Raw genomic sequence first — 12,890 nt, forward strand, 5'->3', positions numbered from 1 at the left:
GGTTTTGCAAGTGAAAATGGAATTATCTGTTATGATGTAGTGGTTTGTAAATTATCTGTGGCAGTCTGGTTTTAAACCATTAAACTTGAGCTGTCTGTGACTCAAATATAAACTGTAACCTTTAGTGTAGGGAGATTAGGTTGTAAATACTATTTCTCATTCCAAAGAAGCAATCATGTTAGAAGGAGGTGTAGACCCAGTGGTCTTTTCCTCTGCTGTCTTCAAGGACAGTTTGTTTTTTTTTAATGTTGAAAAAGTCAATTAAAATGGTGCATTATCTAATGCAGAGCACACAGATGTTTGGAATGCTGATCAATAGTGGGGTTTAAGTGGTGAGTGTGTGTTTTAAGTGAAACTTTCTGCCACTTCAAGGATCAAGCTTAAGCACCTGAGCAAATAAGTCTTGGGGAGCAGCTTGTCCAATATTATTGGAAGTTGTACTGAGCATAATGTGTCTTGCAATGCTAGTAACTTGGGGTTTGGGCAATTTAATATTCCCTTAAAAACTCAATGACAAAAAAAATGTGCTTGTCACACAAATGTAGTGTGCTTCATAAGCTTTCAGTGGACTTGGCAACCTTTAGACTTTTATTCTGGGTTGAAGAGAGTCAGCTGGACTTCAAGTCTCAATTTAGTCATTAGACCTGTGCATCTCAGTGAAACAAATGTGTCTTGGAGCTAAGTTTTGTCTGTTTAGGTCCAGACCTGGAGCTCTTGCCTAGAAAAGTGTGTGCCTAGAAAAATGTCTGCTGAATGGGGATGGCAATTAGATCTGGTAAGCAGATGAAGTTCTTGCTTAAGGGTGAACAATCACCAAGTCTTTGGCTTCACAGTTGTGAGGAGTGAAACCAGGTTCCTGACTGACTGAAAAGTAACTGAAAATTGTAACTGAATTGATTTTGACTTCTCCCATTCTCTTACCCACAGCAATTGGAGCAAATCCAGAAGGAGCTGAGTGTTCTGGAAGAAGATATCAAACGAGTAGAGGTGAGGTGTCCAGACATTGTTCTGACTGGCAATTTTTCATTTTCCTCAAGCTGCCTGCCTTGCTTGTGAGGCTGCTGTGTTAAATTTACAGTGTTTGAGTCAATGTGAAAATGAAGAGATAATGCTCTTCCTTTAATTTGTTCATTTAGTTGATGTGTGCAAGCTGCAGGTGGGTAATAGGGGGCTTCATTAAAATTAGCTTTTTATCCAATCATGCCTTTCAACGTTTTTTTTTGTGTTGTTGGTAAGTATTTTAGAATAACTGCTAGAAATCACCAGCCTGTATATTGATCATAATGATTTTTGTACATTGCAGTGTTCTGGCTGTTTAAATTGTAGCAGCGTGCAATTCTTAAAATGGAGAGGTACAGGAAGGTGCACAAGAGAGCTGTGATATAGAGGCTGGATAGGAGCAGAACCAGTTCCTGCTGCTTGTAAAAACAGATACAGTCTGCTGCCTCCTGATTTAACTGTTCTAATTCATTAATGATTGGGATTTTATGAGATTTTTTTTAAGGGTTACTTGCCAAGTAAACCCTTTAGCTCAGTCTTTTGTCCTTGAGTCCTTATGTCCTTATGTTTCTCCTTGGTTGTCCTTACTTTTAATTGTTTTAATGTTTTGATATTAGTAGGAACCTGATATTTCAGGAATGTATTGTAGTGCCACCTCTGAATAGTGTTCCCTTAAAGCTTCTTGGGAGTCAGTTTGTAGGTCTGCCTCCTTTGCAGTCAGCACAAGCTCCCAAATATTGCTCCCCCAAAAAAGCCTTTAGATTTCTTCACTTCCAGTTTATATGTGTGCAGATTATTTATAAAAATAGGAATAGAACTGACAACTGCAGGAACTTCTTTTAACTGATAGCTGTGTAGATTGATACTTGGTAGATAATATTTTTCAGACATTTTGCTGAATGTTTTGAGAAATAAATATATAATCATGTGCTTCCTGGAGACCAGTAAAATAAATCTTCAGAGCTGGGAGAAGCTATTCCCAAAGTTCAAGATCTTTTAAGGAATAGCTAGCTCTGCTTCTCTGCTCTTTAATCAGGCACTTCAGTGGAGTGCAGCTGGGCTATGTGTCTGTGTGGTCATGGTTCTGACCTTAAATCCTGGAATCTCTCATCATGAATCTTCTGCTTTCTACCTGACACCTGATGGGCTCCTGTGGGAATAGGAAAATCACTGGGAATGTCCTGGAACACTTTTGCCCCTATAACTGAGCTGCAGTGTCCTGCATAGGTTACACTTCCCAAAGAGGTGAAAGGCACAGACTTGCACAAGGACAGAGCAGGAATTGGGTCTGACAAAGCCAAGTTTATTTATGTGCCAGGTTTGTCTCTTGTCTGCTTTCCCCATATGAGACTGATGGATCCTCTTTCAAGTGGGTGACAGCTCTGCCCCACCTCTGCCATTTTGTCTTGTGGCTCTTCTTGCCCTGATCCATATCCAGCATTACTTTCCCATTGCAAGGGCTGTCAGATAAAAGTTTGCATGTATCCCAAAAATGCAGTGACTTTGCTTGTTCAGTTGTGTTCAAGGGAGGTCCTGGGTTATAGACAATTAGATGCTAACCAAGTCCATTGATATTTTTTTGAGTATTAACTCCAAAATTGCCTTTTTGTGGGTAAAAAGCACTGTAGTTATAGAATTTCAGGGAAAAAAAAGAAAAAACATGTTTGTTCAAATATAGTAGGGACTTCTAGCTGAGAGTTGAGTAGATGTAAATACAGTTAATTATGTGCTTGTAAAACCAAAAAAATTGCTATGTGGACACTGTATTAGAAGTTGCACAGTAATTAATGGTTTAACTAACTTTGTAACATGGCTTTGTTTCAGGAAATGAGTGGTTTGTACTCCCCAGTCAGTGAGGACAGCACAGTGCCACAGTTTGAGGCTCCTTCCCCTTCTCACAGGTATGGAGTTTGCAGCTCAGGTTTCAGGCTCTACACATTGCATTGTACTGTTAGTCCTCTTTGTGCCATGCCCAAAACACAAGTTAAACTGGTTTTTGACAGCTTTACAATCTTATCCTGTTCTGCTGTTTTGATTTAATGAAATACCTTTCCAGTAATAGATCTCCAGTGTGGATTTTTGTTTGCAATATTGTCTAGTCTGGTTTCTTGATGATAAAATTGCAGATGTTTCTTGTGTCTTAAGTGCATGTGCCCGGGTTTGATTGCTGTACTTCTTAGTAGTCGTGCTTTTTGGTTGTATAAAAGCTTGGATTTCATGGGGCCAAGTTTAATAATTAAGTTATAACCTCTCCTACCTCTCTCCAGTGTATTTTCCTAGTAGCAGAGTTCTCTAAACTGTTGGCTTCTGGTATAAAACTGTACTGATGTGTTGCTGCACTTACCAGCCCTAAACCTAATAGCCTATAATAAGTGTCATGGGAAGAAAAAATGGTCAGATTCCCTCCCCTTCACAAATTTAGATAGAGGGGAGTTCTGAGGAGCCTGGCAATATTGGCTGGGAATTCTTACCAAGTGCTATTTCTGGAAAAAGAGATCAGAATCTCTTATATCCAGGGAAGTCCTGAGGGAAAGGACAGGAATATGACCAAGATGGATAGGAATAGTGTGTATTCTTCCACCTGTCATTGCTTGCCTCATTTTTGGGTGCAAGTGTTTTTGGTGCAAGTTATTTGTTTTGTGAAGCTGATGGGATGCTAATCAGATTCTCATTGGTTTTGTTATTCACTATTTAACAGATTGCCTGCTGTTAGCTTTGTGGTACTGCTGCTTCAGGAAACTGAGCACTGATTGGGCTAAATTGGTTGTGTTGAACAACTTTGGGCCTAGAAACCTTTCACTTTTTTACAGATGGTTGTACTTAGGGAGCAGAAATGTATCTCTGAGCCAAGGTAACAAACAGGCACCTGGAGAACTTTTTTAGCTGCTGAAAGCTGGGCTAACATAAGCCCCAGACTTTTGGAAAAAGCTTTGAGAGAGGAAAACAGCTGCTGAGACCTACACTGGTTTCATTGACAGAGAATTTATTCCTTTGTGCCTGTTCATTTCACATCCCAGGGTCACTCATTCTCACTTCTTGTTTTTCAAGATGTAAAATAGTGCTCAAAGTATTTTAGTGATTTTTGGATGGATGTGCTTCGCCTGGAGTCTACTGGGAGGTGGTGGTGAGAGCAGAAACCATGGGCTGACTTTTTTTGCCTACCTTCTCATGTTTTGTCTGATTTCATCTCAGCTGTAGCTGAGGCTTTTGGTTTTTTCCTCTGGTATAACTTGCCAGGGGGGTGATATAATGATGGTTAATGGTTTTCTAGGGTACATGAGGTTGTCTTCTCTTGGATTGAGAAGAACCCCTTCCTGTTTCTCAGTGCCTTTAGGTAGTCTTGAGTGGTCAAAGAGAAAATGTTATGTGGAGGAAGTGTCTGAACAGGCATTAGTTATTGCTGGACTCCAGTAACTTCTGTCCCTGCCCCTTCCTGACAGTTTTGTGTAATTTAAGTAGTTGAATTGGTTTGAATTACCAGAACTCAGGATTTGAGGAGGGTTTACCACTTGGAATTTCATTTTCCCAGAATTACAGAATAAACCTGTGTTGGAAGGGACCTCCAAAGGTCATCCAGTCCAGCCCCCCTGCAGTCAGTAGGGACACCCTCAACCAGGTCAGGTTGCTCAGACCTTGTCAAGCCTCACTTTGAATATCTCCAGGGATGGGGCCTCAGCCACCTCCCTGGGCAACCTGTTCCTTTTTTCCACTACCCTCCTGGTAAAGAACTTTTTCCTAACATCCAATCTAAAACCTACTCTTCTCTTTTGTACAACCATTGTCCCTTGTCCTATCTCTCCAGTCCCTTGCAAACAGCCCCTCTCCAGCCTTCCTGTAGCCCCTTCAAATACTGGAAGGCTCCCCAGAGCCTTCTTTTTTTCCAGCCTGAACAACCCCAGCCCCCTCAGCCTGGCTTCATGGCAGAGATATTCCAGTCCCCTGATCATTTTCATGGCCTTCCTCTGGACCCACTCCATCAGGTCCATGTCCTTCCTGTGTTGAGGGGCTCCAGAGATGGATGCAATGCTCCAGGTGAGGTCTTACCAGAGCTAAGTGCCAGAGTTAAAAGTGTTTTCTTTTCAACATCAATTTTAAGTTTTGGAGAGTATCTCAAACTTTTGAGTCTTCCTCAGAATGCTACAGAACAAGCTACAGGAGCAATGAAATATGCTGATTTTTTTTCTTTTCCAGCTTTGTGTTAACTGAAATATTTAATTTCCAACGTGCATTTTAGTGATGCTGTGATCGAGTAAGAATTAAATATAAATGTAGTTTGACATGGTTTTAATTCTATGTTAGAATGTTATTAAACTTGCAGAGACTTAAAAAAAATTATCACTGATTTGAAATGGTCTATTGAAATGGGAGTATATCTTGTTACTATGCTTAATACCCTGCTAATGAAATGTAATTGTATAAAATTTTTGATGTGTCTCAAATAGAACAAGGTTATCACAGAGTCCTGCTGAGATGAAAAAAATCTCTTTGCCTTTTGAATTTAAAGTTCAAAAGAATAGTTCTTTGGAATTTGGCTTATCTGGCCTCTGGTGGCTTGCCCCTATTCACCTCCTTCTTCTAAATCACAGGCTTGCTTTGTTTCTTTTCACTTTACCTTTTTTCCCTTCACACTCTTCACATCTTCAAACTGTGAAATTACTGTGCCTCTCCCATCTTCTTTTCTAAGTTTTTTAGCAAAAAAAAAATCCCAAACCAGTAGATCTACCTCGCTGAATACATACTGGCTTTAAGAAACAAGTGTTTTCTCTTATGCTTGTAGAGTGTATGATGAAATATTAAATTGGGTAGGAGCACAGCTCTTGTTTGCAGCACTGCAGATTGCTGGGCTTGTACAGTAATAGAGAACAAGAGGGGAAGAAGAAGGGAAAAGAACAAATTGTCCTGTGTAGGTTTTTCTGAACAGGCATCTGTGCTATTTTTGTTATCAGTAAATGATGCAAACAGCAGATACAAACAAGCAACTTCTCTGTGACTACATATCTAGGAAGTAATAGCAATAAAACTATCTAATAGGAAGTTTTCTCTGGGGAAAGATTCTGATCTAAAAATTAGTTGCCTGGTAACTGATTCAGTTATCAAAATCCTGATCTCCTTCCTTTCCCATTTGTTCAAATTACCTGCCACCCATCCCTGGAAGGGTGTAACAAATGGGATTTAGAGTCTGCAGGTTGCTGTGTTCTTGTTGGTGTTCCAGGTTTTTGAATATGTGATGTTACTGTAGCTGAATTTCTGAGTTGAACCTAATGTTACAGCTTTTTAGAAATAAATCAGAGGGAACTTTTGTCATTTTCTTATTATCTGTGTCCTGGTTTTAAAAGGAAAAACATGAAAGCATATGCCAGTTAACTCAGCTACAAGCACCACACAGAAATTACTTTGAATTTATATTCTAGTTAGGGGGATGACATCTGTACCCTTGAAGGCATCAAGACCATCACCAGACAACCTGCAGCAAAACAAGACCAGATGCTTTAAGTCTGTGTTTTGCTTTTAATTGCCACTATACCTGTCTTGGAGTGGAACATTTTTTCCTTGCTTTCCAGCAGTGTCTTATTCATGCTGTTGCTGGCAATATCTGCTGTACGTGGTTTATTATTTCATGTGGCCACGTTCTAATTTAAAGTTCATTGTTTCTGGCTGCCTGAAACAGCTCTTAGGTTTTCTTCCTACCAATAGCTCACAGCAAATAATGATTTCTCTCCCTCAGATTTGCTTGGTTTGCAGCTTTTGTCCTGCCTGTAACAGAAGCCAAATCAATCTCATCTTACAAGTTAACCACTAATGAGACTTAAAATCCTCTCTTGTCTTCTGTTCTCACTTTCTTCCACCTCCAATAGAGCTTTAAAACATTCAGAAAAGTATTTAAGCACTAGTACCATTGTTCCATCCTTCCAGAATTAAAAGTTCCCTGACTGGTGTTTCAGCCAAACCACTTCTTTTATGACCAAAGGTGTCAAAATGACCAAGAATCTCAAATCTGAGCATCAGTTCTGCAGCTGTTGCATAAACACCAATAGGTACAATCATCTTTTACAAAACCAGGACCTCTAGCAATGCTTTGGCAGCTTTTTTTAAAGAAACCTTCAGCTTTCCCAAGCAATGGGAAACCCTAAAACCCAGTGTTAACCTTGTAAGTAAAACTGAGAGTAATGAACCCATCTTGTCTCTTTTTTTTTTTCTGGTCAAGCCAAATGACATGGCAGAAGCAATGTGAATTCTAAAGATTTTTAGAAACATAACCATGGTGATGTTTGTGATGTGATCTCTGTAATTAATAAAAGGGTATTCTGATGTGCTAACTTTATGCTCAAATTAATTTAAATTTGAGTGATAAGGGTGCTTTAAGGCTCTGGTGTCTTGCTGTGAGAGCTAAATATTTTACCCATTTTTGCAAGTAAACTGAACCAGCTTTCTTGTATAAGGAAATAATTTAGCAGTTTTGGAAATTAAATCTCAATATTTGTATGTATGGTTTGAAAACAGTGATTCAGGCTATGTTGTGTCATTGATACTCTGTGGTTATACTATATAGATATTATATAGCACTTTCTAATAGTAGTATCCTGGTTGTCAGCATGTTTTTAGTTTATTTCTGCATTTCATTACTTGTGTCTATTTTGTATGCCTGGAATACTGGTGTCTGAAGGTGATTTCTTAGCTTTTCACAGTGCTGTTTCAAATGCCACAGCATTAAGCATAACTTTTTTGGAAAAGGAATTGAAAACCAATTGTAGCATGTTATTTGCAGAATACCTTATTCTGCATAAGTCATGCAGAAGATGTGTTTTTGCATTTTAATTGGAAATTATTGGCTTGCCCTGCATTTAATTGTGTGTGACAGCATTCTGCTCTAGGACAACCCTGTATCTAAAAGTCCCCTCCCAAGCAAAAAATAAAAACTGTGTTCCCTCTCTGTGAAACATGCTTCAAAGGCAAATGTGCTGCATGTATGCATGGATGTAAAGGGGGGGAATAGCAGGCAGGTTAAAAATGATAAAAGGATGGTTGTACAGTCACTTAAGCAGACTATTTCTTTTGGTTTTGCAGTAGTATTATTGACTCCACGGAGTATAGCCAGCCTCCAGGCTTCAGTGGCAATTCTCAGGTAAGGTGATCCATGTGTCTGTGCACAGGGGTGATGGGAGGGTGAATGTGGAGGCTGTGCAGTGATGAGGAACAACTCCATCCATCTCCAGGGTGCCTGTCAACTTGGGCCTTGCAGATGCTTTGAATTGGTTGTACAGGGACACTGGAGCCAAGATTACAGCTGTAGGAATGATTGTGCATGACTGGGGGTGTCCATACTGACACCATCAAAGAAATCTAGTGTTGTATATTCAGACATCTGAGTTCATTCCCTAAGATGACTCATCCATGGAAAGGGGGATATTTGTTGTTTTCATCTCTTCTCCCAAGTGGGCAGCATTTGGGAAGGGAGGTAAATCCCTGGCCCTTTGCATTGCCTTGAATAACTTCGGATCGATCTTGACCTTCAAACCAAGAAACTCATTCTCCAAGCAACACAGCTGGTTTGTACTTTGTACTTGTTAGGGCCTTACAAATTGCATTAAAAAATTCCTATAGGGGATAAAAAGTTGGATTTGCAGTGAAGCTGTTTGGCAGGCAGCCTCCAAACTGTCTGGGCCACACAGCCTCCTGAATGCCAAACAGCTCTGCTGTAGTCTTGCTGTTAGGAAGTGATTCAGCTGGACTGGGAAGATGACAGTGGTACCCAGCTGACAGCTTCAGAAAGAATAAACAGTTTAGTGGACAGATGGGTTATTGGTTACATGCCAGCTCATGCTTTTGGTGCTCTCTGGTGGACAGTCCATGGCACACAGCCATAACAAACTGGTAAATAAAGTAGTACTGCTGGGTGTTATATGATGGAGTAACTGGTATAAGTTAAAAACACCTAAATTTTGAGCTGGTTTTCATGTATGTATGTATTTTGGAGCTGTATAACTAGTTGGTACTTAGAACTGTTGTTCTGTGGAAAAATTATTCTTGTTGTTACTACTGATCTGGGAGATTTTTGCTTAAAATACCTCACCAGGCAAGTGACATGTGGTTGCATATCTTGTGTTCAGGACTCTGAAATGGTACATTGTGTTTGTCCTCCACTGATATTACTTGTCACATTACTTTTTATTTCAAAGACAATATTAACAGCATGACTGTACTGCTGGTAAGCACACAAAACAAACAACCTAGACTTCATAATCATTCTGTATGACAGCCTTATTTGTGTAAGAATAATCTTTTTTTGTCCTCATGCAATTTTTTGTTCTCAAGAGGAAAAGATTTGGACTCTCTGGAGCAAATTTTCAATTGAAACTTCAATATATGTTTGGATAGGGAGTTGAAAGAGTACTCTTGAAGTTAAACACTTCTTCAATGGTATTCTTATTTCAGCAAGGCTTCACCATAAAAATACTTTGAATATAAATTCAGCTGTGCTTTTTTCTGATTGTCAGTCATAGCCAAAAGCATAGTTTGTGCACTGCTGGCACTCAAGCTATGCTGAGATGCACAGTAGAGCTTTCTTTCTCAATATAATTACTTTGTGCACTGCTCATGATTGTGTTTTTAGAGAGGAATTTATATACTGCAAAGCTACAAGACACTTTTCTTCCAGAAGCTGAACTTCACAGGTAAATAGTGGACAAGTCACGTAGGTCCTGGGGAGCTCTGTAGGTATTATTTTGTGACAGGACTGGAAATAAGTATTTCTGCTGGAAATAAGGAACCTGTGTGAAGCTGTGAAGCTTTTCCACAGTTGTTAGAGGACTCCTCAGGGCACCTAATGGAGTTCAGACACTAAAAATGACTCTTGATAATGGGGCAGTCCTCACTACTGTCCTCAGCTAGGACAACTGTGTTAGTTTTAGCAGTTTAATAAAAACTGCTTGAGTATGTTTTCTTTCCTTTCCCTTATTTCTTTAACTTCTGTTTCCCAGCGTTGTTCAACCATGGATCAGACATCCTAGAAGCTCCATAAATGTTTTGGTAAAACATGTTCAGTTCAAAATGTTAATCTGATGAAGATGGATTACTGCAGATGGATTCCCATGGTTGGGTTGCCATCTGCCAGGCTGAGACCTGCTCAGAGATCTTCCTCTGGATGCCCAACAAGCAAATATTGTGAATGATTCCACCTTGGTGTGAACTGGGCTTGGGTTATATTGCTCATCATGTTGGAGGCAGCTTGTCATAGCTTGAGACTGAAGTGATTGCTTTTAAGTGCTTGAAGTTGTCTTGAATTCTCATCACTCCTGATGTGCAGAGAGATTGCTGGAGCCCTCACAGGCTGGTGCTCCAAAGAGATAATTCTTCAAAAGTGTGGAGTATTTCTTCAAGCTGTGATGTTTTTAGAAAACTGTAGGTAAAAGGTGGTGAGGCTTGTTTCATGGCTCTAATGAGGGCAGCTTGTTCTGCATGGATTGAGGGAATGTTGTGGATGGAAGTTTTATTAATGCATTTGGGTGGCATTATGGACCTTGTACATGGTCAGGGATGTTCATTAGGGAGCCTGGTGGTGCTTAAGTCTTTTAAAGTTGGCCCATGACCTTTGAGTATGCAATATGGGATTTAAATTTTTTTTTTTAATTTAATAGAAACTAAAATAAGCAACTAAAACTCTTCGTGCTGCTTATATAGTAAAGGAATTTGCTTCTTCTCCTTAGCAGTGATAAAAATGAGAAGTACTGTGTTTTCTGTTGCTTCAGGAGGAGAGCTGAATATGTAGATTCAATCCTTTGCTTCTACCTCTTACTGCTTGAGTGGGTTGGAAAATGGCTTTAATGATGAGTTTCATGGACTTTTTTTAAACTAACATTTGAGCCTGATGGTGTCTAGTGCTTCTGCCCTTATTTGCTTAGTTTTACAGAGGGTAACTGAGCTGTTTCAAAAGAAATAATTCAGTAACTATTTCAGATAGTTTTTTTTTTTAAATTTTTTTTAAGCAGCTGCCTGCCAGAGAGCTGCAAAGTATTTTGTGTTTGGTTTGTGAAGCTGAAAGCCCAGTATCCTGGTGTCTGTAGTCTTAACTGTACAAATGCAACTCCCCATGGGTTGCTGGTGTCTGTCCTGCCTGTGAAGTTGGAATCTGTAAATTTACAAAGATGAGGGAAATAAGAAGTGTCTAAACCCAGCTATTCTTGCCTGTCAAGTTGGAGTGCATAGGACCTGTTTATAGTGACAAGTTCTGAATTTGTCATCATTTTACTCTTCTGACCCTCCAGATATAAAATAAAAATTGTCTTTCATTTGGTAACATCTAGAAATATGAAACCCAGGCCTGGCTTTAACTTTCTGAAGTGTTCTCTCTCTTCCCTTTCAGACCAAAAAGCAGCTGTGGTATAACAGCACACTGGCCTCACGCCGCAAGCGTCTCACAGCTCATTTTGAGGACCTAGAGCAGTGCTATTTTTCCACCAGGATGACACGTGTCTCAGGTGAGTTCCTCTTGTGTGGTGTGACATCACTTACCTCTTACAATGCCTACTCCTCAGAAAATGATCTCAAAAGTGAGCTGTGTGTTCACTTTTCCCTTCCGTGGGAGTGTCATTATCTGTATTTGTGGTATTCTCATCATCCTGGTTTGCTTTTCTTGACCAGTCTTTGAAGTAGCAACATCTCAAGTTGGAGAGGCACATGTATTCCTCTACTGTGAAGGGCAAACTACAGTAAAAACTTCATTGTTGCTCAGTCTCAAGATCCAAATGTTTGAAAGCAGTGGTTGGGTTGTCAACTAGATGAGGTATAAGCACGGTAGTTAAACGTTCCTGTTGGGATACTACAGGGTTATAAACATAAACTGGTAAATTTTAAACATAAATTGGTAAATTTTCCTGTATTTAAGGTGCAGTGGGACACTTGGAGGTTATCCTTTGTTTTCTGGACTGAGTCTTTGTTAACAAATGGCTTGGAGTATGGAAGCTGAACGTGGAGCTGTGTTGTTGTCCCATGGGGCACACCTTGGTTTTAAGGCTTGCTTTGTAGAGTTGGAAGCTGTTTTCACAATTGCCTGTGTTGCTTCATTCATAATTGAATAACAGGGTGACAACAGCAAGAATAATTGTTACCTAGTGGACAGATGGCTCTTAATTACGTGACAAGATTCTCTTGAGAAATGAACAGGTCAAATGAATGTGTTATGAGGGTGAGGAGGGCTGGTGATCCGTGGCCTCTCTGAGGAAGAAACCAGAATTGGGGAAAATGTTTCAGGCAGTGGGCTGTGGCTGGCAAGAGACTTGCAGCACCAAGAGTAACAAACACTAGGAAGGAGTGGGAAGCAGCCAGAAAACTCCTAGGGACAAGAGGGAACCAGGTAGATGTTGCTACTGCAGAATATCTTTATTCTTGTAGCCTTGGAAAGCAAGGACCTACTTCTTAAGACACAGATCAGCAAGGGAGATGGGGACAGAAACCATCACTTTTCCTCCATTAATTTAGTTTGGTTTATGCCCTTTAAAATAAATAAAAAGGCTACTTTTTTAAAACTTCAAGGTGGCTTTAAGTTTGAAGGTTTGTTTTATGGGAGCTCACTCTTTGTATGACTGAATCATTTGCCTGCTTCAGAGCAGTGACTGACTCGGGTCTCCTGATACCAGCAAGATAATTTTAACAAGGAATGCAGCAAGTTGAGAGGGTGCTTCAGTAGCTGAAAATGGGAGGAACAGGTTATATGTGACCAGGTGGTTTCCTGTGAGGTGCCAGCAACTGCTTTGCAGACTACAGCACTTCACAGACCCCACTGAGATGTTTTCATGCAGTATTGGTTATGCATAACTGTTATTGTTAAAATAATGCTTATTAACAAAGGATAACAAATTGGGCCCTTCAAACATTCCTGTCTAAAAGGCATCTTT

The 12,890-nt window shown here is 39.9% G+C and overlaps 1 protein-coding gene across 3 annotated transcripts in view; it reads left to right on the forward strand.

Annotated features, from left to right (window-relative positions):
• The window catches only part of COP1 (COP1 E3 ubiquitin ligase), a 127,214-nt gene that overhangs the window by 21,830 nt on the left and 92,494 nt on the right, over positions 1–12,890 (forward strand). For all 3 annotated transcript variants that reach the window (XM_030455512.1, XM_030455513.1, XM_030455514.1), the window contains 4 exons: positions 928–987; positions 2,824–2,900; positions 8,065–8,122; positions 11,360–11,474. In XM_030455512.1, the coding sequence (XP_030311372.1) occupies positions 928–987; positions 2,824–2,900; positions 8,065–8,122; positions 11,360–11,474 (310 nt within the window). The remainder of the gene's footprint in view (positions 1–927; positions 988–2,823; positions 2,901–8,064; positions 8,123–11,359; positions 11,475–12,890) is intronic.

This window comes from Calypte anna, chromosome 8 (genome assembly GCF_003957555.1).
Source record: "Calypte anna isolate BGI_N300 chromosome 8, bCalAnn1_v1.p, whole genome shotgun sequence".
Classification (NCBI taxonomy): domain Eukaryota; kingdom Metazoa; phylum Chordata; class Aves; order Apodiformes; family Trochilidae; genus Calypte; species Calypte anna.